Source organism: Buteo buteo, chromosome 19 (genome assembly GCF_964188355.1).
Source record: "Buteo buteo chromosome 19, bButBut1.hap1.1, whole genome shotgun sequence".
NCBI lineage: Eukaryota > Metazoa > Chordata > Aves > Accipitriformes > Accipitridae > Buteo > Buteo buteo.
This window is the reverse complement of record NC_134189.1, coordinates 23,210,782-23,238,097: the sequence shown is the minus strand read 5'-3', so window position 1 is coordinate 23,238,097 and position 27,316 is coordinate 23,210,782. Positions and strand designations below refer to the sequence as shown.

The following is a 27,316-nucleotide window of genomic DNA, read 5'->3' as shown; positions in this document are numbered from 1 at the left end:
AGAGATGTGAAAGCAAGCGTTAGTGCTATCCTAACAGCAGTTTGTTAGCCTCAGTGACAGCTATTAGTCCTTTTCTTTTAACACCTCTGGATCTCCACAGTGAAGGATGCTCACCTGTCCTGACAGCAAGGATGACATTAAACACCACTTAAGTCAAAAGTGCAGGAAGGATCCATGCAGGAAGATGCAGAAAAGAAATAGCCCAAGTACTTTAATTACCCCACATGAAGTTTAGGCATCTGGCGTACTAGTCAGATCACATGAGATGATAGAAGAGGGTGAATGTTCATCCATTCCTCCCAGTGTCTAATCTCCTCTGCTGATAAGAACCATGAATCTCCCAGGATCTCTCATAATAGTCCTAACCAAATTCTGTGTTCAATGTTTGAAAAGTCTCCTTGCCGGTTTCCTCCATCTGCTGCCAATGAAGTAGCGTCTGTGCTAGAGTATTTTGCACTGGGTGGGGAAGAGGTCTCCAAAGTGTTCCATTAACAAGTACTTGCCCTTCTGCTCCTAAAGAGCATGTCATACATTCCTCTTCCAGCAGCCATCAAGAACTGTGGCTGAGCAAGAATTTGGCAGAGAAGTAAGTCTGCACTGATCACCTACATGACACTTGCTGCCAGCAAGACATCAGCTATTTTTAATGCAAATTGTGGCATACCACTGCTTGTTTCTAGGTCGTGTTTGCCAGGGTTCCCCTGTTGGTGGTAGCAGTGGATCTAGATTTAAGGACCTCTACATTTACTTTATCATTTTCCTGAAACTTCCCTCATATGTGTGAAACTGGGAGAGGGTGTGGGGGCGATCATGTTGCGTAACTGGTATCTTACTTTGTCAGGTCACTTTAGGCCTGACCCTCCTCCCTCTAGAAGGGACGTGTGTGCCTTGGTCCCACAGCACCTACTCAGGCACCTTGACGCAAAGTGTTCATGAATGTGAACTGGGGTGGCAAAACTGAGGTCTGTGTCCCACTTTCTGCCACCCAAGTTTAGCAACAATCACTTCTAATAGAGGAAGCAATACCTTTTTTGAACTCTGAGTTTAAGGCACTACTGAGCCCAGCTACCAACAGAAGTAGAAAAGCAAGAAAATGGGACCTGTTTTGCATATAAGACACTCCATTTGTAAGTAGATGATGCTTAGTTTCTTCTCTTTGGTATACAATGTACATTCAGCAAAACAGTATGAGAAGGCAAAAGTGCTCATCCTTGCCTGGGGTGACCCTACTCCTAGGTCTCTTACTATGTAGGGAGAAGAAACGTTACTTCTATGGCAAGGACCATTTTAGTCCAAATTCTAGATAAGCAGTCTTATTCTGGAGGAATCCTTCAGCTTTCCACGTGTTTGCTTTAAATCTTCCATAAATTGCTGGAGCCATCTACCAGGGACTCAGAAGGGCTTAGGACCTCATTGTAGCAACTAGCTTAAATCATGGATAGCGTATACTAAAGGTAGGAGTGATAAATTCAGAGAAATGTCAAGGAATTTTCTTTGGGCATGTGACTAGAAAATTCATCTGCAGTTGTAGCAGCCTTCTAAGCAGCTATATGAATAAGAGTCACTAGGCAAGGAGAAAGGAATCTCAAATTATTATGCAAAACATTTTCTTTTCTGTTTCCTCAGCACCTTTTAGAAAGTGCTGCTGTCAAACCCCTCATTTGAAAGGAATTATGCAGTTTGCCTCCAAACATGTAATGTGGGCACCTAAGTCACTAAGGTGGTCTTGATAGATCATAGAATCATAGACTGGGTTGAGTTGGAAGGGACCTTAAAGATCATCTAGTTCCAACCCTGCTGCCATGGGCAGGGACACCTTCCACTATTTCAGTTTGCTCCAGGTGGGGGTCTCATGAAAGCAGAGTAGAGGGGAGGGGGAGAATCCCCTCCCTTGACCTGGTGGCCACACTTGTTTTGATGCAGCCCAGAATGCGGTTGGCTTTCTGGGCTGGAAGCACACGTTGCTGGCTCATATTCAGTTTTTCATCCACTAATACCCCCAAGTCCTTCTCCTCAGGTCTGCTCTCAATCCACTCATCGCCCAGCCTATATTTTCGCTTGGGATTGCCCCCAGCCATGTGCAGGACCTTACACTTGGCCTTGTTGAACCTCATGAGGTTCACACAGGCCCACCTCTCAAGCCTGTTGAGGTCCCTCAGGACGGCATCTCTTCCCTCCAGCGCGTTGACCGCACCACACGGCTTGGTGTCATCGGCAAACTTGCTGAGGGTGCACTCGATCCCACTGTCCGTGTCACCGACAAAGATGTTAAAGAGCACTGGTCCCAGTACCGAACCCTGAGGAACGCTGCTCGTCACCGCTCTCTACTCGGACACCAGTGACGAGGGACGTTCCTCAGGGGTCAGTGGTGGGACCGGTGCTCTTTAACATCTTTGTCGGTGACATGGACAGTGATCATTTCACCCCAGGTCTAAAGCTGTCTCTGCAGTTACCCACTGAATGACTTCCTCCCCTGGTTCAGCACATTTCCAGTTATCTTTGCATGCAATTCATATTCCTTTCCCCAGCTCCCCGTCCAGGTGACTGCATTTATATCCAAGTCTATCTGAATGACTTTTTCAAGTAAGAATTTTTGAAGTACTGCCAAATGCTTTACTGCACTCTAGATATTACTTTATCTGCTAATTTTGTTCTTTGATTTAAAAAAACAAATGATCAGTTTTATTTGGTGTGTTCTTTTCTTTATCCTTTAAATCCATGGCAGTTTATTGATCATGGTTCAATCATCAAGCACATAATTCAGGACCCACTGGAAATTTTGGGAGCTTTTTACAAACTTCCATGGACCTTGGATCAGGTCTTAAATGTTTACAGATTACCTGTTGTGCTTTTTTTTTCCCTAGGAATTTTAAGCGAAATTTATGGGATGGGAAATACTAGGTTTGCTCATATACTTGTTCCATTTGGGTTTTTAGTGAATCGCTATTATTTCCAGTAATAAAATCACTAAGGAACCTTATTATTACCCTGGTCCATAAAAAAAATTTGACGATGCGCTTAGCTTTAAGCACAGGGTTAATCTTACCAACTTCAAGACACCTATTCTTCTCTTAAAATTGGGCATAGGCTTAAGGGCTATTTTAGATCAAGACCTATGCAAGCAGGCTGAGTGAACTAAATCCACTTAAATGCAGCCTGAGCTATGGAACTGGCTCTCAGCAAATCCTGACTGTGTATTTTTTTGAAGAATGAATCTATAAACCACTCCCACAGAGATTATTAGCAGAGACCCACTACAAGTTTTAAGCACAAAAATCTCCCTGACAGCAGAATTTCAGCTTTCATGGGAAAGGAATGGATTTTACAAGGCAGTAATCGGAGAGGGATGAACCCTATGAGGAAAAAAAAAAGAAAGAATTATTGCTATTATCAAAGGCCAGCTGATCTTTTTGTCTTTAGAATACAAACTTTCGTCGTTTTTTTTTTTTTTCTTCTCAGCTTCTGCTTCACTCTCCTATTGTTGTCCTTGTTAGATTCCAGTTTTGGCTTTCCAGTGAATTTCTTGGTATCGACTTTCATGCTATTTGCTGCATTCACATCTCCTGAGCTGTAGTTCTTCACTTACGGAGCCTGCACTGTTCCCACTGAGTAGGTCATTGCTTGGGGCAATGGAATATTTAGTCAATGCTTCATGGAATAATGAATGACTTCAGGGCTGACAGAAGTGGACACTTGATTGTAAAATCTTTTGCATTTATGAAGACTTCATGGAAAAGCAGATGAAGAAAAATGTCTCCAAGAGGGTTTCCAAGCCCACAAAGTCAAGCTGTATGCCCTAGTCTGCAAATCAAGTCATTACTGAGGGCTGGTAAAGGTTACAAAATTCAGAATGTGATGCTTACCCAGAATGAATCATTTCAGATTATTTCAGATTGCAGTTCTAGAGTGTTTCCAATGTAGTAAAAGTTAACACATTAATTATACTCAATATTTGCTTACTGAAAAATGCTTGGAAAAGCCAAAATGTGAAGTTTCTGGTAAATTAAAAAAACCTCAGATGGGTACCTCTGTTCAGCAGGACTGGGTTCATTGTTTTAGCTGAGACTAGATTGCTGTTGTCTAAAGCGGTTTTATTTCTGAACAAGAGCATCTTCACTGAGCTTGTAGTGTGCACATGCTAACTTAATTTTCCAGTGTTTCTCATGTTGACAATAGTTATGGATTTCAGAATTTAATTCTGAATGCCAGTACCTGCAAATCTAACTTTTAGTTCTTTCTCATCATTTCTTCAAGCAAAAGAAGGCCCAATGAAGTTACATCTGAAGGAAGAAGTAAAGTTAATTCTGAATGCTATGCAGGGTGGTTCTCAGGGGAGACTATTTAGCTGGTGCGATGGAAAGCCCCTGGGTTTACCTGGTGAGCTGCACTGAATCAGTCTGAGATCTGACAACAATATCCCTCCATGCAAGGCAGATGTAGTTTAAAGCTGCTACAGCATAGAAGTCTAGGCCCCCTGTAATCTATCACATTAAATAATTTGATTGCTATTCATCATGTAGACGCAGGCAGCGGCTACATGGTATACAGAAATTGAGAGGCTGATCAAGTACAGAGCTCACCACCTGCTTTAAAATGTCACAGGCATAATTCCAAGCTTTATTGTTTCAGTAAAAACTGGGACTAATCCTACTGAAGTCAGACATTAAACCTGCATGAGATCAGAATAAAGTTAAGTATTTATTAGTTGTATGTGTGGTGGTTCCCCCCAAAACTATACAGATGACTGAAACACTTGCCACTATTCAGATTGATTTTTTCTGTACATTCTGGATGCAAGTGAAACTGTTCAAGAGTAAATACTGCTAACCCCACACACACACACACATTTGCCTTCCTCTTTAGTCTTTCACTTTGTGTGAACCAGGTTCAAACCACTGCAGGATCGCCTTGATATTCTTAAACTTGATTTATGAAGTGAGAGTGTGGATCCTTCTCCTCAAAGATTCTACGGGAGGAGATGAAGGACCTGCCCCAGGATCAGCCTGTGAGATGATGGCGTTGACCTCCAGCTCTCTTCGCCTGGCCGTTGTGAATGGGGAAGTGTGTTGTGCAGCTATACTGTTATTGCTCTCCGTTTTTGTGCCACTGGCACACCCCAGTCTCCATGGCATTCAGAAGAAGAGAGGAATGAGCCACGAAGACTGCTGAGCTCCTCTCCTCAATCCAGTCACGGTACTGCGGTACTCCTCTTGTCCACCCACATATCAATACTCTCCGCAGCAGGATCTACATCAGAAGATTTCACCACATATTTTTGTAGTGAACCACCAGCACAGTGAGAGGGAACCTGAAGGGAAAATAGATCTCTGAACTGACTCCACTAAAGGAGAACTTTCCTCTTTCTAACTTCTGTTCTCCAGCGTCCTTATATCCCTCTGAGAAAACTACATGCAGCAGGCCTTTCTCAGGAACCTGTATCTTCCATTTCTGTGGGAAAAAACCAACAACAAAAAGTCATGGGAGTTTGGGACAAAACTGTTCCCATGAGAATTCCCTTTTACATAATTGCCGTTATCTGATTGTGGTGGGAGAAGGGTTTTTTTCACCTTTACCCCTGCCTAGGACAAGTACCATGTCCTGACGCCAAGTCTCAGGAATCCGAGACGGCCAAGATTATTGACCTAGGGCATATGTGCCTCTGAGTCAGATCCTGAGATCAGGAGAATCATGATGGCTGTACAGTCTATTTTATGTGTTTGAGGGGTCCTGTTTTCAAGGAACCAATCTAATAGTTGTTGCCCCACCCATGCCACTTCTTCTACCCTTCAGCTCTCCAGTCAGCCAGTTTCTACCTCCTCAAGACTTCAAACATAGGTCCTTGTCACATCATGGCATAGGTACCGTGACTGTGGCAGCTGAGCTCTCTCTGAAGAATGGAAAAATTTCCTTCCTGGAAGATTTTTCCTCAGGACATAAGTTCAGGGATCATGTTCTGACCTGTGATTTGGCTCATATATTGGGGTTATGGTGTATGCTCTGTCAGCAGTGTAGAAATGAGCAAATTTCTATCTTCTGAACTTAATGGGAATCACATTTAGTAGATTTGTGCAATAACAAAGATTAAAAAAATTATACTTCATATGAGCAGTGGCTGCGTCACATACGAATCTGACTCAAGGTATTTGTAATAACGTGACAAAAGCTGCCATTCAATATTTTAAAACATATTTAATCTTTGAGCCTGAGAAGCAGATTCTGTCTCTTTCACATGTTTGGTTTAACTATCTACTGTACAAACGTGGGACTTAAAATTTTTACATTGCCCAGCAACTTCAGAGCCATATTTCTGCTCCATTATCCACAAAGATTGCACACCACAAACATCTACAAGCAGTTAAGTTGAGGTGCTTATTATACAAAATACCATGTGTAAAAGAAAACCAAGATTTGTATTAAAATTCCTTTCTCAGACACTGAGAACATAAATAAGAATCAACAGAAGTTATTTACAGTGCTAGACACAATATTTTACTGCATACTTCCATTTACAGCTTTTTTTCCTTTTGTAAATTGCTGCTAAATATATGTGTACTGGTCATATCAGCCAGTTCAAAACTTATTTTAAAACTTAAATCCCTGGAACTAGACAAAGTAATGAACAATTTTTATGACACTAATGTTAAAACCTTGGCTTGTTTCGTGTGGTGGATAATGCTTTCAACTTAGGCTCCCCCTTATGCATTCAATTTGGATTTAATACCTTCTGAGCCAAATTCTGCCCTCACTTAACAGCTTCACAGTCCTAAGTGCTGACAACAGGGGCTGCACAGGGCTAACCGAGAGCAAGACTTCATCATCTGTGCTCAGTGAGCATAGTTAATTCCTAATCAACACAGTGGGGTTCATTTTCCTTTTGAATTCATGTTTCAGATGATCTAATGGTATTTCTTTAACCCTTTTCATAGCAGGAAGGAGCCTTTCATCTGAGGTTATTGTTAAACAATCTCTCTCCCTTGCTTTCCTAAATCTCAGTAAGATGTTTGCCACCCAACAGCGATGACTCCCTATTTTTTTCAGCACCTACTTTCCTTTTCTCCCACCCTCCGTGGAAATATTTTTGCTTGGAGAAAAGAAACATCCTACCTTCTTCCTTAGCAGCCTCCCCCAGACACATCAGTGTTTTCTGTCAAATGGTCTCAATGCATTTTACAAATAACGAAGCTGGTCTATCAATGATGCTCTCTCCTCCCTGTGACACATGTAAACAGTAACAACATGCTGCGTTTTAGAGAGGGGACAGCAGACGTGTTGCAACCACAACACCCTTTTACAGAAGATCCATCCAGGTTCCCATAAGGCGTGCTTCTGGGCAGGCAAAAAATGCGAACTGAGAAACTGTCCTTCTGTCAAAGGTCTACTAGGCATCTCAACCCTGGGACATGCATGAAGCATGACCCCTTGATTATGCAGCCCTTATCATGCAACTTGCAGCTCAAGAGTGAAAGCGGAGCAGGAGATTTGAGAAGGTGGATATAAAGATAGTGTAGGGCTGCTCACTTTCTTTTTGGTCCTTGGCTGCTGTGCATACAGCTGCTTCTCAGGCGTTATTTAGAGCAGCCTGGTCATGATCTCACCTAATTGTGTGGCTAACGGCTCCAGAATAGGACCCTGTGATCAAAATGTCCGGAAACATGAGGTCATGACATCAAAAGGCCGGTTCCGTAGTGAAAGTATGGCTTTCAGGTGCCGCTGGCTTCAAAGCTCAGCAGTAAAACCAAGGAAATATCTATATTTGGGGACCTTCATGGAAAGCATTACCATTTGCTGTTCATCAGAGGTACCAAAGCAGCTAGTGATTACAGAAAAAAAAAAAAAAAAGAAAAAGAAAAGAAAAAAAGAAAGTTATCCAGCTTGTGAATGTAATAAGTTTCAGGAAAAAATACATTTTTTGCCACAGAGGTTAGTTAAATAATTTAACTGGGAGCATCATTTCTGAGCTCTGCAATAACCTGCACAGAACTGCACGGACCTACAGTGGTAGCGAATGGCTGACTTTCCCAGGAAAGTTTTTGTTATCCTTATATTGCTTGACTTTTTTACACCACATCTGTGCTTGCTTCGTCATTCTGCCATCTGCTGTAACAAAATACAGGCAAAGCATTTCAGAAAACAACCCCTCCACACTTTAAAATGCTCCAACCCAGAGCACAGCCTTTTACTTCTCACAAGCTGTAGTGCTTATTATCCTCTCCTCCTCCTCCTCCTCCTTCTTCGTCGCCCCCCCCCCCCATGCATGATGAATTACATACGCACACCAAGTGTGGAGAACACAGAATCCCATTGATTTTGCCACAATGTTTCTATTAAATGAAATGAATGGTTATGCGCTTTACTTTGCTGCACAAATGCGTTTGCTGAAAGGTCAGAAATAGCAGGTCATTATCATTAAATTTTTAATTTTGGAACTCCCAATCAGACTTGTTTCCTGTTTAGTATTGTCTGCAGAAACACAATGTATAGCTGAGCGAAAGACTCTGATTGCTAAAGCATTGAAATAACAGTATGAGCAGAGTGGTTTTGAGCACACTCCGTATAGTCCAGTCGAAGTTTCTTCCTGGTGCAGCCGCACAAATCTCTTGGTAGCAGTAAACTCGCTGCACAGACTTCATTCCTGAACACATGTTCAAAGGTGATAAAATAAATGCAGATGGTTTCCCAAACCCTCAGTGGAGCATTTTTTACTGTTACTAAATGGACTGTAAAAAAACTGGGGAAAAAATGGAGAAAATACAGTTTGACACAGACAGGCAATTTCAGAATAGCATTCGGTCGTTTGGGAGAAAAGCTAAATAAAATGTGTGTTTATAATGATCTATTGGCAAAACAATATTGACAGAGCATCTGAGCTGCCTAATGGGAGTGAGTTTTTGAATACTTAAACTAGTGTTGCAAGCTGAATATTTTGCTTAATTACTTAACACACATACAAAAAAGTTGGATAGGAACTTGGAATTCATTGTGCCATGACTGAAGTTGACAATAAAACCATCCCCAGCTACAGTGAAAACAGAATTAGGCCTTAACAAATTTATTACAGGTGTTGTTTACAAACTTGTTACAAAATTATACAGCATCTTATGCGTATACAGGATTTACAAGAACACGTAACTGATGTGTGTGATTGCTCTGCTCATTGGTTGAGATCTGCAGGTTTTTCTTTGCTCGGGGCCTGATCCAGCTTCCACTGGAGAAGGTGAGAATTTTTCCATTGACTTTAGTGGAAACTGGATCAGATCCAGAGGGTAACACTTCCGTTCATTGTTATACTCGGGTGGGAAAGAGGCAGCCGATCTAATAACCTTACGCACCATGCTTCTTTCTCATTTAATGTGTTTCAGATGACAGGCGTTGTATTTACCCTGATACATTTTTCCTGGCTGCTTGTAAAATAATTGGTGCATTGGTAAATTTAGGAGTCAGACCAGTTTCTGTTACTGGATTTACAGTGGAAAATGACAAATTGTTATCTTTGAACCTACAAATAATGAACTTCCCTTGATTTTCAGTAAGCAGAAATAAAGGTATTAGGATCAACTCTGATGTTGTTTACATCACTATAAACCTACATTTTCTGACCTATCTTCAGTAGAATTTCTCTGGATTTACAGTGATGTAAACAAGTGTGGCAACCACACTAGAGGAACAAGGTAGTTTCCGATTACTGGGATTTAACCAAGCTAAGTTAGTTTTCTTACTTCCTCTTCTCATACAGAGATAGACCTATCTGGCATACTAAAGCATGGCGATCTCTGAAGTTAATGATCTGTGACAATATCTGCTCTCAATTACTCACAGCATCTGAAAATGATCTTTATTTGGGAATTCAGGGTGTAAAATTAGGCTTTTAACTTGCAAAATATATCAGAGGGGAAGGACTCTGAAAAATATGCTTGTCCCCCCAACCAGAAGAATTTGGTTGAAACTTAAACTTTCCTAATAGTAAAAATAGCAAAAGCTCTATTGAGGATTTTTTTTAAATGTTTGCCAAGGAAGGAGAACACTGGAAAAATTCTAGTTGGATCTATCTGACACTGAGTTCCTTGTTACTTTACATCCTCTCTTTCCTTTTAATGATTGCCTTGGTATTGAATCTCTGAAGTTATTATTGCTTGAAGCAAAGTTATGATTTAGTGCTGCGAGGTGATGATATTTCCTGTGAGGTAAATACCCTGGCCTCATGTTGAAAATTAAGATTGTTCTCAAAACTTTTGTTTGTGACCCCTCCTGTAGAATTATACCTACACGCTCCAGCCTGGTGTTCAGAGGCACTCTCGTTCCAGTGCTTGGCCTCATGAGCGACCTGTCCGGTTCTCCGGTGGTTTTATTACATGTAACGCTCTCTGTGAGGGGTTAGGGGAGACCACACAATTTGCTGCCTTTGAGGACCTGTTGCGGATTTGAAGTTGGTTCTCCAGTAGCGAAAGCTGTACGAACAAAGGCATCCTGCAACCTCGGTTTTGAGTGCTCTGATCTCATTTTTGTTTGTGATGCTGACCACGCTACAACAGTGAAAGCCGTAGTGTAAAAACCTAAGACACTACAGCTATAATGCTTTTTGAATGGCTGGCATTTTTCAGCCCTGCCTGTGTGTTAAGATCTAGCTAGACACAGATAACGTATGCAGTCCAATCTTAATTCTGTTGATAGCCGTGACAAGACTCTCATTTACTTTTACGGGAGTGGGATCCCATCTAGGGCATTATACAGCTAATGTATAATAGACCATCTCTTCCAGCAGTGTAATTATTAGTCCCCAGTGGAGCTACATGACAATACAAAGAAGAGTTTGAGGTATATATATGCTAGTACATTTGTCTGTCCTAAGTAACAACTCACCTGTATAATTGAAGAACTTCATTATAACTACGGACTACCTGGATTTTAGTCACCATACTGCTCAGAAAGATCTATTATTTCACATCCCTATGAAAGGTACCAGGTTTGTCGAGCAGTTCTACACATTTTTCCCTCTGTGAAAAATGAGGAACAGGTTGCTGAGGAGAACAGCTTCATATGGGTGTGTGGCTTTGATATCCATACCAGGATATTGTATCTTTACTACAACTTGCAAGCCAAGAGCTCTTTTAAGGTTAAGATACCACCAGCTTGGTTTCTAATTTAACAACTCAGACAGAGAGGAATAATCCAACAATGCAAGCAGAAGATAATTAAGTTGTGTGAGGAGCAAGAGGCCGATCACAATAAAGAGTAAATTCTGAAGAAATCACCTTTTATGTATTATATTAATGAACCATTTAGATTGGTTCCTGGCTTCAGTAGCTTTCTGCTACAAATATTTTAGATTTTTTTCATATTTTTTTTCTATGACAAACTGGCACCATTACAAACAGTTGCAAACCAAATGTGCTTCAAAAACAAATGAAAGTTGCTGCATTATTAGCAGTCATTGTGAAATGCTAACAGAGGGAAAACGGTCATTTCATTGGCAAAACTGGCATAACACACATAAACTGTATTTTATGGCTACTTGACGCTGGTAATGTTGACATCATCTGCAGCCTACAGCATGTATTTTGGTCCATTTCTATTTTGGCGATGAGGAGTCAACACTGCATCCAATTAAATGTGAATGTATAGAGTGAGGAATATAAATATGTACACAACTCTTGACATTAATCTGATTTTTAACAAGTTTACTAAATGACAGTCACTGGCTTGACAATACTGAATGAAAAATACTGATTTTACACAGATTTTACAGTAAGGTTACGGTATGCTGCCAACAAGCAGTGTCACAAACATAGTCTAAAAAAACCCGGAGTTGCCCACAGCAGAGGCACACACCCTTTGCTCTTGTTTATTGAGAGAGAAAGCTTATATACTGTAGATTTGCTGAAGTTTAATAAATAAGGTCAACTTATAATATATAAAACAATATAAACATTTATATGCTACATGCATATCATATAATTTAAAGTAATAATTTATATAGCAAAGAGATGCAGATTTATGTTCTTCCTATTTTCCTTGACAATGCGCACACACAGGAGGTGTCTATTCTTATCCATCTCCAGCCTACCAGTTTATTGTTTTCTGAAGTCAGTGCTCTAACGTAAGTTTGGGATGTCTTGCATTGGGAGTTCCAGTGCTTGTCGTCAATGCCGCGGCAGCCGTTTTTTACCGGCTTGGCTTCTTTACACCTCGTTTCATAAAAGTATTGCTTAACTGGAGAGTTGCCCGTTTTAATTTCTCCCAGAACAGTTACCTGGTGTCCTCTAATGTCGATCGCAGAGGATTTGTCCGTGACCCATAAACTTTCACTGTCACAAACGGAATATTCCCCTCGGTGGCTCTTGTGCTCCGCGTACCTTTTCCGCCGGGAGGTTCTGTTCACCACCACCGAATTTCCAATATAATCCTCCATGAGGTACAGTGGCGGCGGTTCCAGCGGCGTGTTGTCACTCAAGAGGACTCGGGGAGAGTTGTAGCGTCTCTGCTGCCTTAAGAGGTCTGTATCCATTGAGATAACTGGCTGGAAGTCTGATTTCACATTTTCATCTTCATCTATGTCTTGCTGAGTGTCTGCTTTCTGCACCGTGTTTTGATAATTTTCCTTAATATCTACCATCTGCTTAGAAAGCTTGTTTTTCAAAATGTCTGCCTGAATGAGTTTAATAATAAGAGAATTTATTGAATCTTCTGGCAAACTCCTTTGATCCATGTTGGTAGACTGGATGCCACGAAGATAAGTGAGAAATATCACATAAAACAAGATGGACATCACCTTGTTCACCTGTAAGATCTGCAAAGAAACAGACAGTCAACATAAAAACATTTAAATAAGGAAGTTTACTAGAGGCTGTAAACATGAAAATTTGGATCTGGTTTTATAACATCTGCACTTTATGGATACAGATAAGCTATGTGTTTCTTTGACAATATTATTTCGTTATACTTTATAATGAGTGCAACTCTTTTCTGACTTTTTTTTCAGTGTTTTATCTATATTTCATGCACTTTTCAGGATGACCTTACTTTTCCTCTTTCCATGCATAGTAGCTTATATGTCAGTTAGGTCCTTTTCTCTACAGAAGTAGGTACCTCTTGGGATAGTATGTCCCAGTCTTGGCAGCAGAGGCCAGCCAAGTAACTTTCACAGAGTCTATTCTACAGAGTGGTTTAGTTTCAAAATTGCACAATTATGCAGAGTAGCAGACTATCTAATGGTGTAAAATGAAGAAGTTCTGACTTTGCTAGGTGTTGTCAAGTTTCATGTGTTGAGATCTCTTGGATCCATCAAATTCCTGTTCATCAGATGGCTTGTGTTTAACTTTACCCTAAGAGCATCATCATGCAGTAGGAAATAAATACTGTGTTTCAATAGCTCTTTCTCCCTCTTTCTCTCTCTGGTGCTATAAGGAAAAGTATTGAAGGAAAAGGATGCAGTCAAGCAGCAAAGTGGGGTTTCTTATGTTTTGAACTTCAGAAAGCAGTGGTTAGGCTTCTCTAATACAAGTGGGAAATTCAGAGGGATACACAGACCATTTTGTACTGCTTGTTTGCAGGGTTGGGGCCCGGGTTTTTTGCTGTTTTTAATGAAGTTCCTTCATTACATTTATATAAAGTGGAATTAAACTCGCAGTAGTTAGAAATGTTCAAGGACAGATGGAGGACACCTCCCCTCTCCTCCCCCCGCCCCCCCCCCAAAAAAGGAAGAATCTTGTTCATAAAGCTCAAAATGAACTCAAGATCAAGATTTTGTAAACTGGACTTAAAAGTGTGCTTCGTCTCTGTACTGTACTTTGCCATGCACTGCTCCATATGGATTCTTGTAGTGTCCTTGTACTTCTAGCTTCTGAGCATGTTCTAGAAGTTCATTTGTCATTTCTTTTTCAATCTTTCTGTCATCCTGTTTGCATAGTTGAGAACTGTGAGCATCCATCTAAGGAGGTGCTTTTTTCCTTGTGGATACCTGTATATTTTGTATTTGCACTTATATTTAAACGAAATTAATTTTCAATGTAAAATACTGAAGCACAGAAGATTCACTTTGAAGCACACCTATTTTATAAAATTGTTGTACAAATAGTGAATTGAAGGAGAAAATATTAAACTCATGTTAGAGAACTGTCATACCACGTGGTAAAACCTGGCTGTAGTACTGCTTTGAGTGACCCAGAACAGTCTTGAACTTGATTCTCCTGCACTGCAAACGTATCCACCATGTGTCAGATCACTAGTACTCAGGGATGGAGGCACAGAGTTACAGAACACGGAACAGATGGAGTTGGAAGGATCCTCAGGAGATCATCTAGTCCAATCTCACTGCTCAAAGCAGGGTCAGCTATAACAGCTTGCACAGGGCTGTTCCCAGTCAGGTTTTGAATATTTCCATCGATGGAGACTCCACAACCCCTCTAGGCAACCTGCTCCAGTGTTTGACCACCCTCACAGTAAATAAATAAATAAATAGAAATATCTCATGTTTCAGTACTATTTCCTATACCGCGTTTGAGCCTGTTGCCTCTTGTCCTTTCATGGGACACCGCTGAGAAGACTGTGGCTCGATCTTTTTTACCCCCTCCCATCAGGTATTTCTACACTTTGATAAGATCTCCCTGAGGCTTCTCTTCTCCAGGCTGAACAGCCCCTGCTCTCTCAGCTGCTCCTCATATGACAGATGCCTCAGTCCCTTAATCGTCTTTGAGGAGTCACTCCTGTATGTCCCTGTCTCTCCTGTACTGGGGAGCCCAGAACTGGACCCAGCACTCCAGATGTGGCCTCACCTGTGCTGAGTTGAGGGGAAGGATCCCCTCCCTTGACCTGCTGGTGACACCCTAGGTACTCTGTGTTTTTCCCAGAAGAACTTGCAGAAATATCAGACTTCTTGAGCAGAAAATTTTCCACTGAAAAAAAATCACCATTTTGTGTTTAAAAATGCAAACCATTTTCTGTATAGTAAGGGGGGGGTGGGGGGGGGGAAGAAAAAACTTTTACTAGAGAATCCTCTATCCACTCTAAGTAAAACTCCTTTTAGCAACAGTGAGTCCCCACTTCATAGTTTGGAACTGCAGCAAAATCAGAGCTACCCTCTGTGGATGTGTGATCTGTCCTTTTATGGACAAGAAATGTGTTTTCTCCATTCTCAGTTTGTCACAGTATGAGTTCACCTAAATCTAGACTGTTGCTTGCAGCAATGTTATGCTTTGGAAAAAAAAAATATCTAAGATTTTCAGTTACCATACAATTATTGTCATACCTAAGTAAATACTAACTTAATGTAGATGGATCTCAGAGCCCAGACCATATAAAAAGACCTCTTCCTGTGCAATTTGGTCTTCCCTCAGTTAATTATTTGCTTTTAAAAACAGTAAAAATATTATAAAACAGACGTCATTCAGCAGATTTCTTACAGCACTCAGAAGAACTAACCCACACACAGTATGACACACAAGTCCATAGGATGGTGAGCAAAGCTCTGACAACGCTCAGCCCAAAAGCTGAAGGCATTATTCATGCCAGCATGCAGCTGCATGTAATCACTGGTCTGCTTAGTTTCAAAACTAAGTGGCACTAGCAAAATACACAAGTTGGAGCAGGTGATGAGGTGGGAAAAGTAAGACTGGAGTTCCTGCAGACTCTTTAATGTCATGCTGCACAGAAGGAAGGGCTAGGGACCTCAGAATTAGAGCAGTTCAAATAAGCTCTAATTTTCTTGTCCATGGAGGAATCCTGTTAATGGAAAAAAATGTTTAAAAGTAATTTTCTGAACCTAACGTAAAATGTCTTGTGGATTTGGTGGGAAGGGTGTTAAACCACTCCAAAATCTGACTTGCAGTTTCATTTGTGCTTTGCAAGTTATTTGCTGCAAAAGTAAAAATGTTTCAGAACCAAGTTTGGAAAGTAAAGGCAAATGCTTAGTAAGATTACAGTTTTCAGGGAGTTCCTCCAAGACAGTTCACCTATAAGGTTCATAAGTGGTGTGTTCAGAAATTCCAGTCCATGACTCGAAATTGTCAGGCTGCCCCTGAAGTCCAGCACCTCAGAATATGCCTAAGGCATTATTCTAGCTAGGAGAAATGGGTGCCATTGGGAAACTGCAGCTGGTTTATGGCCTTGGCTTTATTTTGAGTATAAGACACATTAAAAGTGTTGGGTTTGTAGGACTGGGCAATATTGCTTTTGATAAATGGCTCTTTGCCCAAACTGAAACTTTGTGCCTGTCTAAATTGAAGGTAATTTGCAATTTGTACTATTTTTTGTGTGTTGTTAAATTGATAAAAAGGAGACGAAAGTGTAAAAACATTAAGATGTTTATGTTTTCATATTTTCAAAGCAAATAATTCTGATATTTCTGGACATGCTTCAAAAGTTACACAATGCAATTCACAAAACAGAAAAAATGCTTACTCAGTATAGGCCAGTGCGTAAATTACCTATAGAGGAGACTTGCATTCAGAGGCAAGATTTCAACAGAGGTATCCTGCCTAAGAGAAAACTGGCTTAACCTCCAGGGTCCCAGGGTACAGGCTTGTATGGACCTCAGCAGAAGCTACTCCAGCACAAATAGCAATAGTTCTTTCTTCAGCCTTTTGGAGAATGATATAAAAATCCCCCCAAAATTTAGTCCTTCACATGAATTTTTCTGTTCTCTCATTACAAATTTCTAAAATTAAAATGATGCATTTCAGGTAGAAAGACAGATTTTGTTCAGGCAAACATTTTTCTAGTCAGCTGATGACTGTGAGAAATTTATGTTGCTCTTCAAGGTATTTCTTGAAATTTTCCACATGTAAAATCCCTGAAAATGTTCATTTTAGCTGTCTTTGTGGACTCTTTGGGGTCAAGTAAGTGTGATGAATGGTCCTAGAAATGGACACAATACTATTTACACTCCTATAGGAAGTACAGACTAGATTATTTGGGGCCTGGGTCCCAAACCGGCATAGGCAAGCATTTCCATGGTGACCTCAGAATAAGGGCACAGCCCAGCAGCATGCTCCCAAGTCCTGTACAAGCAGAATTAATGTTATTAGATGCAAATAGAGAAGACCATAATTGGTTGCTGCTTCCACTTCATTTCTGCCTGATATCTGATTGTATTAGACTATTAACGCTGGTACCTGAGCTCAGTTTCTGTTCCATGGGCTGTCAGGTCAGCTGTGACACACAGCTTAGTCAACATTAAGGTGTATGATGGCATACGACTTAAATGGATCTTCAGTATATATTGGATATAATGACACATCCATTTGAATGAGCATAAACGTCTTTCTTACTACATACCTGTCCTAGAAGCCATGTGGTTGTAGAACAGTTCATATAGTGTGAATCCAGCAGAATTAATCCAGCACCTTCTCTGGATTCACATCAAAAAGTAACCCTTGTTGACCTATCAGTTCATGGCGAACTCGTCATTTGACTGAGGACTCAATAGTGGCTGGACATAATGGTAGACTACTCGTCTCACTTTGTGCTCATGCCACGGAGAGTAGGCAGCTACCTAGGGTGGGCATAAGCAGCCTGACACAGTCTTGCTGCTGTGATATCCACCCTGTTTTCTGTCTCTCTCTTCCTGTATATCCCAATTCCTTTTCTATTACATATCTTGAGAGTTCAGCAAGGGCTGCTGACGTATTCCAGAAAGTTGTTTTCCTTGAGCCACTGAGAGGCTTTGGGCCAGCTCTTCTACTGTGCTGTGCTATTCTGTGTGCCCTTCTAGATGTTGGGACGCACCTTGGATGCTCTGAGCTCTTGCTAGAGGTAATTAAAAAGTGGGCGGGGAGCACACGGCTCAAATCGGCCTTTAAATGTGCTCAAAACCACTGCTACGTGCAATTTGGAAAAGCACTGGACATTGAGGTAGGAAGACACGTTAGTCACTTTGAGTTGGTCCCTTTGCATAGTGCTAGTGCCCCCTTATTCAGAGATACTATCCCGGCTTTCAAAAGTGGTTGCAAACATGGCAACAGAAGCAAAGAAGATCCTTAAAGGAACAAGGAGTAGAACCAAGTAACAATTAGGTATTTTGAATTGTCCAGAGGATTTGTGGGAGCACATGTCACAGTATGGCAGGAAAACCAGTATATTCTGGCAATACAGAGTTGGCTGTTAATTTGCACTAAATGGGTTTGACTTAGAGATTGCTCATATTTGTGGCACAGCGGGTGAAAGCAAGCACCATAGAAAAGAAATGCTCATGCATTGTAAAGTTGTTTCATCTTTCAACTGTAGCTTAGCTTTACTCTATTTCAATGGTTTGTATTGCCTGTGACTGTGCTGTTAGCAGAGTATTAATGCTGTCTAATCTAGGTGTCTCAGGGAAGGTCTAAATTTAGGAGAAGTAAATAAGCTTACTTACTGCTTCCATCAATAAATTAAATCCCCAACACACTCTGGCAAATCATTTTCTGCTTTTTTCAGACTCAACACTTTATATAGTGTTGGAAAGCTTTGTTTAGTTTTGTTTTGTTTGTGGTGATTTAAAAAAGAAATCCGTATTGCTTTATTTTGATCAGTCTCTGAACAGTCTATACAGCTGAATACTGAAGTGTCATTTAATATGTTCTGTGAAAATAATGAAATCCTAGTACTGTGAGATACTGCCTAAGTATTTACTTTTAAGTCATTGCTAAGAGGAACTGGAATAGAAGGAAAAGTGACTGGTGAATTTTACATTCAGCATTGTAATACTTGACATGATTTATGTAAGTCAGCTTGAAGTGTTTGGCACTTTCTGCAAAATTTAAGAGCAGCTTTTGTTCTTCAGACTGAGCAACTAATGATCATTTGTGGTGGCTGACAGCTTATTCAGGCTTTTGCCAAAGACGACAGTGTAATTATTGTCATTGCTTGCTAAGCACTGTTTTCACAAACTCACAGAAAGCAACAAGTAGCAGACTACCCTGTTGATTCTTTAATCCTAATAACCATGTTGAGAAGAAATGCAGCCCTTCCTCTCTGTGCTTAGGGGGACAGTGAAAAAGTACAGAACAAGAAAAATGTCACTGCATTCTGAATATTCAGTAAGATGGGAGTATGAAATAATTGCATAACAAAATTTGCACTGTATTCCAGAATAGTAATCGACTATTTGTACAATATGTGCCTGTAGAAGGATTTATTAAGGTAGATTGCTGCAGAGTACTGAATGCCCCTAGAGACGCTATGACCCTCCTGAACATTCCACTTCTCAAGATACAGAAATTTCAACACATACGGATCGAAGCTAAAGCTTTCACAAGAGCCCACTAAGAGGCCGAAGAATTCAGAGACAAAATCAAGTGGGACTGAGTTATAGCAGCTTTAAGTGTTAACCCTCCCATCCTCAGGGCCAACCAAACTGTAAGTTAGAGTGAAGGAATTTGAAACTAATGCATTCCTCTTGCAGATGGGCTGGGGAGTGCAGCTACACACCGTATCTGAGGATGAGGCCACCAAAGTTTCTTAATCTCTGCAGCAGGTCAGTTGCTTTTAATCATGCATTACTCAAGGCCATTTTCAAAAGAGAAGACGCATCGGAGGGCTGAGCCGCAATAGCCTCCAGTGAATGGTGTATACCTAATCTCTTATGGAAATGGAGTTCAGCCTACTGAGTCGCTGACATTTCCTTTTCCTCTTTAAATGACTGGCTGAGCAAAGCACAGCAAGACAGCTGTTCACCCAAGTACGCAAAACTCATCTGCACTTCGAACCAATCTACGATACTATTTATGATTACCATTGTGACCATGACCCTACTAGTCATTGAGGAAAGCTTTCCCGACTGGTGACATCTTTCTGAGGGACAGTTTTGTGATAATACATCTGCTGCGAGGAGCAATCTGTTTTCTGAACAGTTAAATGAGCTGTGTAGAACCACGGCAGTATTGGGTCATTTCAGACACAGCTGATTGCAACGGCAATTGTGTGTGTCTACATTTGATCTTTCCACGAATGTATCTTTTCGGAGATCAAAATGCGATCGCCTTACACATACCTGCCCGTTTCCAAGAGAAAGGTCAGGAGCAGTTCCTTGGTGCTTACCTCACTACTTGGAACAGCAGCTGCTTCTCACACCTTGTGCAAAGTTAATTCTGTTAGGTTTTGGCCCTGCACCTTCCTCCCCCGCCACCGACATCGTCTGGAGTTCAGGGCACTCGAGACCCCCCTGGAGGCATTTGACACTCCCCAGCATCCTCTAGCAATCCTGTCGAGGGACTCGACTATTAATAATGTCCGGTACAATATCAACCGTACTAGCTGCATCCCCAGGTCTATAATCAACTACAGAAGTAGGCAGGATTTTCTCAGCCACAACTAGGTCTTTTTCTGTTTGAATTCCTTTCCTCGCTGGCATTTTTGTGACGTGATATTTGCACCTGTCTGTCTCTGCCCCGACTGCTGTAGTATAATTTTGCATTAACAGGTTGCTCAATTAATCTGTGTATTGAGAAGGTCAGAACAAGGATTTGGGAGGCTGGGATCCTGATCTCTCTGATTTGTTGAAGAGTTTGGTCAAGTCAAAATCTTCATTCATTACTTTGCACATCTGCAAAGTAAGGTACTCTGTGGAATGGTGTTGGGGTTTTATTACCCTAGATATAAGCCCTGACATCCTTTGCTTTCTCCCTCAAAGAGCTGGCTGTTGTTGCCCTGCTAAGAGACCAAAAGTAAAGATTTCCTCTCTCCACACAAGGCACAATAACACTGCAGTATGATGCCCTGCATGCTGCGTGGGAGATGCCTGTCTGTTTTGAGAGTAACGAGGCATCTTAACAAATATATTTCCATAAATGTTCTCAGTGTAAATCAACCTCTGTTTTCTTTTGCCATTCTCACGTCACTGATATTTGAGCACTCCATAAGCATTTATCTTGGTTAATACTGACAAAGTAGGAGGGCTGCCATTGTCCCCATTTTAAAGAGCAGAAACTGGAATATGCAGAATTCAAATGATGTTTGCAAGGTCATACAGGTATTCTGCTGCAAGTTGGGGTTTTCATGTTGCACTGGCTGGATCAGGAAAGCCCATCTATAATGCTGTATGGAAGGTTGATTTATCAATGACAAGCATGAAATGCAAGGAAATAAAAACAATGCTCTCTGAGATGAGCAGTCAGCTGCATCTTAGTCATGACAAAGAATTAAAGCCATAATTGGGTAAACAATTTCCACAAAAGCTGAAGTATTTCTACATATTATTCACTGTGTAGCTCTGAAAACTGTCCAAAGTAACAAGAAATCTAAAGGTCATATCCTTAGCCAAATCAATAAATTCCAATGACTTGACTAGGCCTGTGCTAATTTTACAAAAACAGAAGATTTGCCCAGAGCTTTGCACTTGCTTTTTTTTTTTTTTTGAGAAGGCATTTGCAAGCAGAAGAATAGAAAACGCCAGAACTAAAACATGGCAGTGGATATTTTAAGCTGATAAACTGTTTGTGTGTTAGTTAATCTTTTCATTACCATTTGTTAATAGCGGCAGGGCCAAGAAGCAAACAAATTAAATTTGCAGCTGAATTTGGAGGGGATGCAAACAGCAGTGAGCAAAGAGAAATACAATCTCTGCTGGGGAGATGGAGACATTAAATATTGGCAGAAAATTACAAAATGAAAGTCAAAGTAGAAATTACAAGCAATCGTGGTAGGGGAATAGTGGTATTGAGCAATGATATACAGAGGGGAAAAGAAATTTAGAAAGGAGCAATACCTGATCAGACCCAGGAATGATCTAAAAATTTGGAAAGGCACAGTATTTAATAAATGAAAATACTGAGGCATTGCACTGCAGAGCTAGGAAGGAATTGCTGCTTTTTGTAGCACAGCAGAAAAATTGGGAAAGCTGCTTGAAATTTGGAAGGTATTGTCATACAAAAAGAAAATTAGGAAAGAGCAGCAAAAGTGACTAGAAGTGTTGTATAACTGACCTTTGAGGAAATTGCCTTGAACGTGCAAGCCTCTGCTATGAGCTGGCAGAAAGAGCATGACAGAAAACCCAGTGCAAAGATCTGGAAAGCGTAAGCATTGGTGAAAGAGAGCATTCACTTTGGGGTGGGGCAAAGGGGTGCAATCAGGAAAAATGGGATTAAACTAAGGAAAGGGAAGTTAGGCTGATCATCAAAAGCAGTTTTCAAGCTCTGCAAGATGTTTGTAACAAGCCCAAAGCCACACCAAAGAGGCCTGGTTTCATGTTTCGTTGCAGCCCTGAAACTCCATCTAAGTCTTTTTTTAAAACGGTTTGAAGATCCATTAACCTTTCAAGTCAACCTGGACCTACTTTGGCTCAACCAGGGCTGATTAATTGTTTTGTATTAAAGTCAGGCAGTAGCTTCAGTTCCTCTTTTTTTCATCAGAGACATGCTTTGAGGGCTTAAGCCCTCCAAAATTAAAGTTGAGAGCTCTTCCAGATGAAACTCACTTCTTTCACCTCCCCACAATTCTGGGGGGTTCAAGCCTGGGTATAGCAGAGGTATGACTGGAAAGAGCAAGGGAAGCCATGGAAAGGGTTAAGGTGAAGTGATCCACATTTATAACAGATTGCTCTCGTCATTCTATTTTTAAATGCCAGAGGTGGGTTTTGTTTAACTTGGTAGCAGGAGGAGAAAGGGAAGCACCTCTCAGATTATCAGAATTTTGTCCCTCTTCTGCTAGGCTATGAAAGAGCAGCCTTCTAGAGACCCTGCGATGTAGGATGGTCTGCTGTGTTTTTACATTTACATTTCCACTGGACAACTCATTTTGTAGGAAACAAATTGAGTAGAAAAAAATGGAGAGATTTTAAAAATGCTATTTTTTAGTTTTTCTGATGTTAGGAAAATCCAGAGGGAAACTGTTTCAAACTGTGAATTTCAAGATAATTATTTTACTGGATTTTACACTGAAAACAAAAGGGTTTCTATTTTGCTTTGGCTTAGAAACTGAAAACTTCCTCTTCCATCTTTTTTAATACCTTCCAATTTTTTTTTTCTTTTATGAAGTAAGGAAAGCAGTGAAATCAAGCAAGCAAAAAGAAGAAAACAAGGGTTACAGCTTCAAAAATATTAGAGTCTCAGTATGAAAAATCTTGCATCCCTAAACCTGGTTTATGGGTACAGACAAAACTCACACCCACAAGGAAACAGAAATATGGTAATAGGGAATGCTAGTTAGAAATGAAATGAGCTTTTATTTGGTTAGAATTTTAAAAACCCCTGAAGTTAACCTGAGATATTTTTGTTGGGGAAAAAAACCATTTCTTTGGTTTTCTGACAGCTCTACTGTGACCCTTGAATACAGATGTTTGCCTTGAGAGCAGGAATGGTGTTAAGGCAACACTGCCTCTTACAATGCCCAAATTTTTAAGGTACCATTTGCTTAGAACGAAGAGCACATCTGCTTGAGAGTTTTCCCCAAGCACTGGGTATCAGCCTTGCCGTGCCCCCACACACAATGCACTGCGACCCCGGTGACCACCGTTTCATTTCATCCCAAACTGCACCTGTGTTTGCTTTGCAAAAGCCGATGACTCCAGGTTTCTTTAAAGCCGTACAGAAATACATCCATGGCCACTTCGTGAATCAAAGTTTGCTTTCTGAATTGCCTCTCCCTGTTCCTCAAAGGTTTACGAACCTCCAAATAGGAAAGTCTTGCTAGACTTGCAGGTGAAAAGTATCTGGTGCAGAGTTCTCAAGAACAGGACTCCAGGCCTGATCCAAATACTTTAAAACCACCACTAGGACCTCACTGAATTCAGCATGAATTGGACAAAGCTTTTGCACAGTAAGGGGTGCGGGGGAATGGCAATGTGAGTAGAGACAGTTGATGTTTGATCCTTACTTTATCACACACGTGGCATGCGACTGAATTGTTCGCATCAGGACCGTAGTGAGAAATTAGCATTACAGTATATAATTAATACCTTTTCCATGGTCTTTGCACAGGTGCAGTAGCTTGCTTGCAACCAGCTTAAAATTATATTTTTAAAGTTATTCTCAGAGAAAAGGAGTCTTGTATTTCTGATAAAATACAGGGAAGTGTTTTGGGGGGAAATGTAAGGCTAGAAGTTTGCTTCTTTGCAAAAAATGTAAGCCTTTAGATTAAAAAGAGCTTGTATGCCTAAAAGCCTGTCTATTCTGACAAGCTAAATAAGCTGGCCTAATATGAGAGATCACCTCTCCCAACAACCTTGCCCAGTTTTACACTGTGAAATCATGATGAGTCTCTTAGAACTGCTCCCAGCTGCACAGTGAGACCTCTGAATCCTTAGGGAGAAGAGCTCACAAATATAATGTATGCCCATGAAAGACTTGCGCTTTTTCCATTGCATCTGAATCTTTAAAAAAGCCATTGCCCCTTTAGAGGAAAAAAGTCATTCTACTAATTGGCATTACTTTATAGCAAATTGTTTACATGTAGGCCTGTCCTGAGGGTAAAGACTGTTCCGGTAAATCTAGCTACTCTGCATTTTTTTCCTTGTAAAAATTTGCCTGAAGTGGAACTTTGCTTGTGAGTCCCCTAGTTCATCAATGTTCATGTGGATAAAATTTCCAGTACGCAGTTGTCCCCGAGACACAGAAGTTTTCTAATTTTAACTCTCAGTTAACACTTTGCTTTGAGTTCAACTATATTTAGGGGTTAATCTCAAGGATGGTGAGAGTATTCTGGTCCCAGTCTAGCGAAGTGTATGATTTTTAAGCTTCTGAATTGCCCCACTGAAACACAGATTGCTCACCCGTTAAGCTCATGGTTGAATGCTCTGCTAATCTGCATCCAAAGTGCCTGCTAATTTACAGAATTGAGCCCTCCCTTCCAAAGTCAAAGGGTGATCTCTGTGTTCTCCTCTTGTGCTAATGCAAACTCTGCACCTCTGCCAGGTCCAAAAGTCATCTGAAAACTGCCTCGGGTTTTGGAAACCACAGTATTTTTCTTATCTTTCGATCCAAGATGCCATTTTGCTCTTAATACACAATGCCTCCCCCCCATTTTCCTTGCCAAAAATCTTTGAAAGAAGAATTTTAAAACTGGGAGTACTTTAACACATGCTGTCTTGCGCCAGGCATATGATCTCCAGATATTTGATAGAAAAGCAAGGTTCTAAACTGGGCATGGGAAGGAAACAAGTGAGATGTACAGCAGCTAGCCTTGCCTCTCCTTATACAGTCAATAACTAGTATGTCTTTTTTGAAAATTGCTTCTTACCAAAGAAATTCTGGTTATGAAAAATTTTATCTGTTGAAGGGCAGGAATAAAGTAACTGCCAGGGTATGGGAACTAGGAATAGAAACAGTAATTTTTTGAACAGGCTTTTGTTCACCTCTTGTCACATGCACACTTTATACATTTCATGAAAGAATCCTACTGACCTCTGATCACCACAAAGGTTAGTTATATCATTGGATAAATGACTTGCAGGTTAGATACGACCTATGGAGATGCTGCTGCAGGAGTTTACTCCTTTCGTAAGAGATCAGGTGTTCACTGCTGTTAGAGGCAAGAAATCACGCTTGAACACACAACCCGCACTGCAAGAGTGGACGCTGTGAGTGCATGAGAACTAACAGAGGGTGAGAGAAGGCTGCTGGCAGTTTTGCTGCAGGCATGGCAATGCTGCAGCATGCAGCTTTTTTTCATAATTAAGAATGGCTTTGGTGACCAAATGCTTTTGCTGTTGTTTTACAGTTTGGAAACTAAAGCCCAGACAGGTTATGTGAATTTTCCAAGGTTATGTGACTTTTCCAAGGTTATGCAAGCCCAAAGTCAAGTGAGAAGAAAATGGGAGAGTGGGTATTCAGACCTTCCTCTCGTGAGGTCTAGCCTGTGGTTGGTTCTACCCACTGGACCAGCCTCCTCCTTCAGGATCTTCCCAACACTCTGCTGGCCCCAACCAAAGTCCATTGAGTCAGCTGGCCAAAATCAGAAGTACTTCCATACCATATTTCTTCCTATTGAAGGAGTAGAAAAGGGAAACAGTCCTTACTCTAGTGCAGTCAGAAGTAACTGGGAAGCAAGCAGAGGGAGGGAAAAGGATGTGGGAAACATTGCCAAAGGTGTCCATGCCTGGCTCATGCAGAAGATCTCAGGTGCCTTGAGGAATTAAGAATAACTTGGAATCAGCCTTAAAAAAGGAGCAGGCCAATGTAAATCGGCTGTAACGGTTCAGTAGTTTTCCCCAGGAACCAACAAAACAATCAAGGGAGAGATTTTTAATTCTGCACATAGGAAAAGCCTGGTCTTAGACTTCAATTTGCACAGTAGAAATCCCTGATTAAAAAGGAGCCAAATGCTGTTGTGCTTCAGGAAATGGGAGAATTAGGGATGCTTACTTTGGACGACGGTGTAACTTTACAGTGTAGCCTATACGAGGAGAGATGCACAGCTGCATCTCCCCAGGAGCAGAGTACAGAATATATTGTAAGTCAGAGTCACAGTTCCTCCCTATCTTCCCTCCACCACCACACGCACTCCCTTTGCTCTGCTACAAGAGTCAATTACTTCATCCTTCTCTTTTTTCCCCCCTTTTTTTTTTCGTGGAGCAGTTTACTCTCCCATGCTCCCAGCCAGCTACTTTGGCTAGTGAGGAAGCAGAATGGGGTGAAGCTTGGGCTCTCTGCACTTCTGTCAGCTTAACACCCCTTCTCCACCCACCTCCTCTCAGCAGGGAGTATTGGTGAGCAGGCAGAGTTGCACTGAGCAAGCTGAACAGTCATGGGAGCAAAGCCGGGGGGGAGAGGGAGCAACATGCCTCCCTCCCTTTTATATTCCTCTCTGACTAGGTACTGGCCCTTGGCAGTGTGTGGTGAGTTTAACCTAGCAAGCGTGTTCTGTGCAGATTCCGAGTTAAAGGCCCATGTTAAAATGATTCAGGATATTACCAGTGCTAGAAAACGGGGGAGCATGTTCACTGAAACCTGTGAAAGACCAGCATCTTCCTAACCTGATCTCAGCCTGTTACTAGAAAATATGGAAAGGAGCCCATTGCAAAAACAAAACAAAGCAATCACATCCTTAGGAACTTTGGGGAGGCAAACATATGGGGAAACTCTTTACTAAAGGTGAGAGGTCAGTCAACATCTTGGGATAACTGGATGTAAAGGGGATAATAAGTTCTCAGGCCTTTTTGACAATGGGAACACAAAGAGCTTTGCTGAGCTACAAGCGGGAGTAGAGGGCTTTTCCAATGGAAGGCAACTTTTCCTGTGGCTGGCACTGATGGGAAGCCTACACATACCCAGGACATACCCCCTGCGCCCTCCCAGAAAAAAAGCAAAAGCACGCACATACCTCTTTTCTGTCCCATGCTCCCATCATCTCACCCTAAACCTACAGCTCTGCGCTGAAAGCACGTCAAGCCTCAGAAATGTCTTCCTTGACCATG

The 27,316-nt window shown here is 41.2% G+C and overlaps 1 protein-coding gene across 3 annotated transcripts in view; it reads right to left on the bottom strand.

Annotated features, from left to right (window-relative positions):
* Positions 1 to 9,040: 9,040 nt before the first annotated feature.
* NTF3 (neurotrophin 3) overlaps positions 9,041 to 27,316 on the bottom strand; it is a 56,688-nt gene continuing 38,412 nt past the window's right edge. For 2 of the 3 annotated variants that reach the window (XM_075051670.1, XM_075051671.1), the window contains exon 2: positions 9,041 to 12,784. In XM_075051670.1, coding sequence (XP_074907771.1) covers positions 11,990 to 12,784 — 795 coding nt within the window. In that variant the 3' untranslated portion in view covers positions 9,041 to 11,989. Of the gene's footprint in view, positions 12,785 to 25,735; positions 25,863 to 27,316 lie in introns of those variants that run through there. The other variant, XM_075051672.1, reaches the window with a different exon arrangement.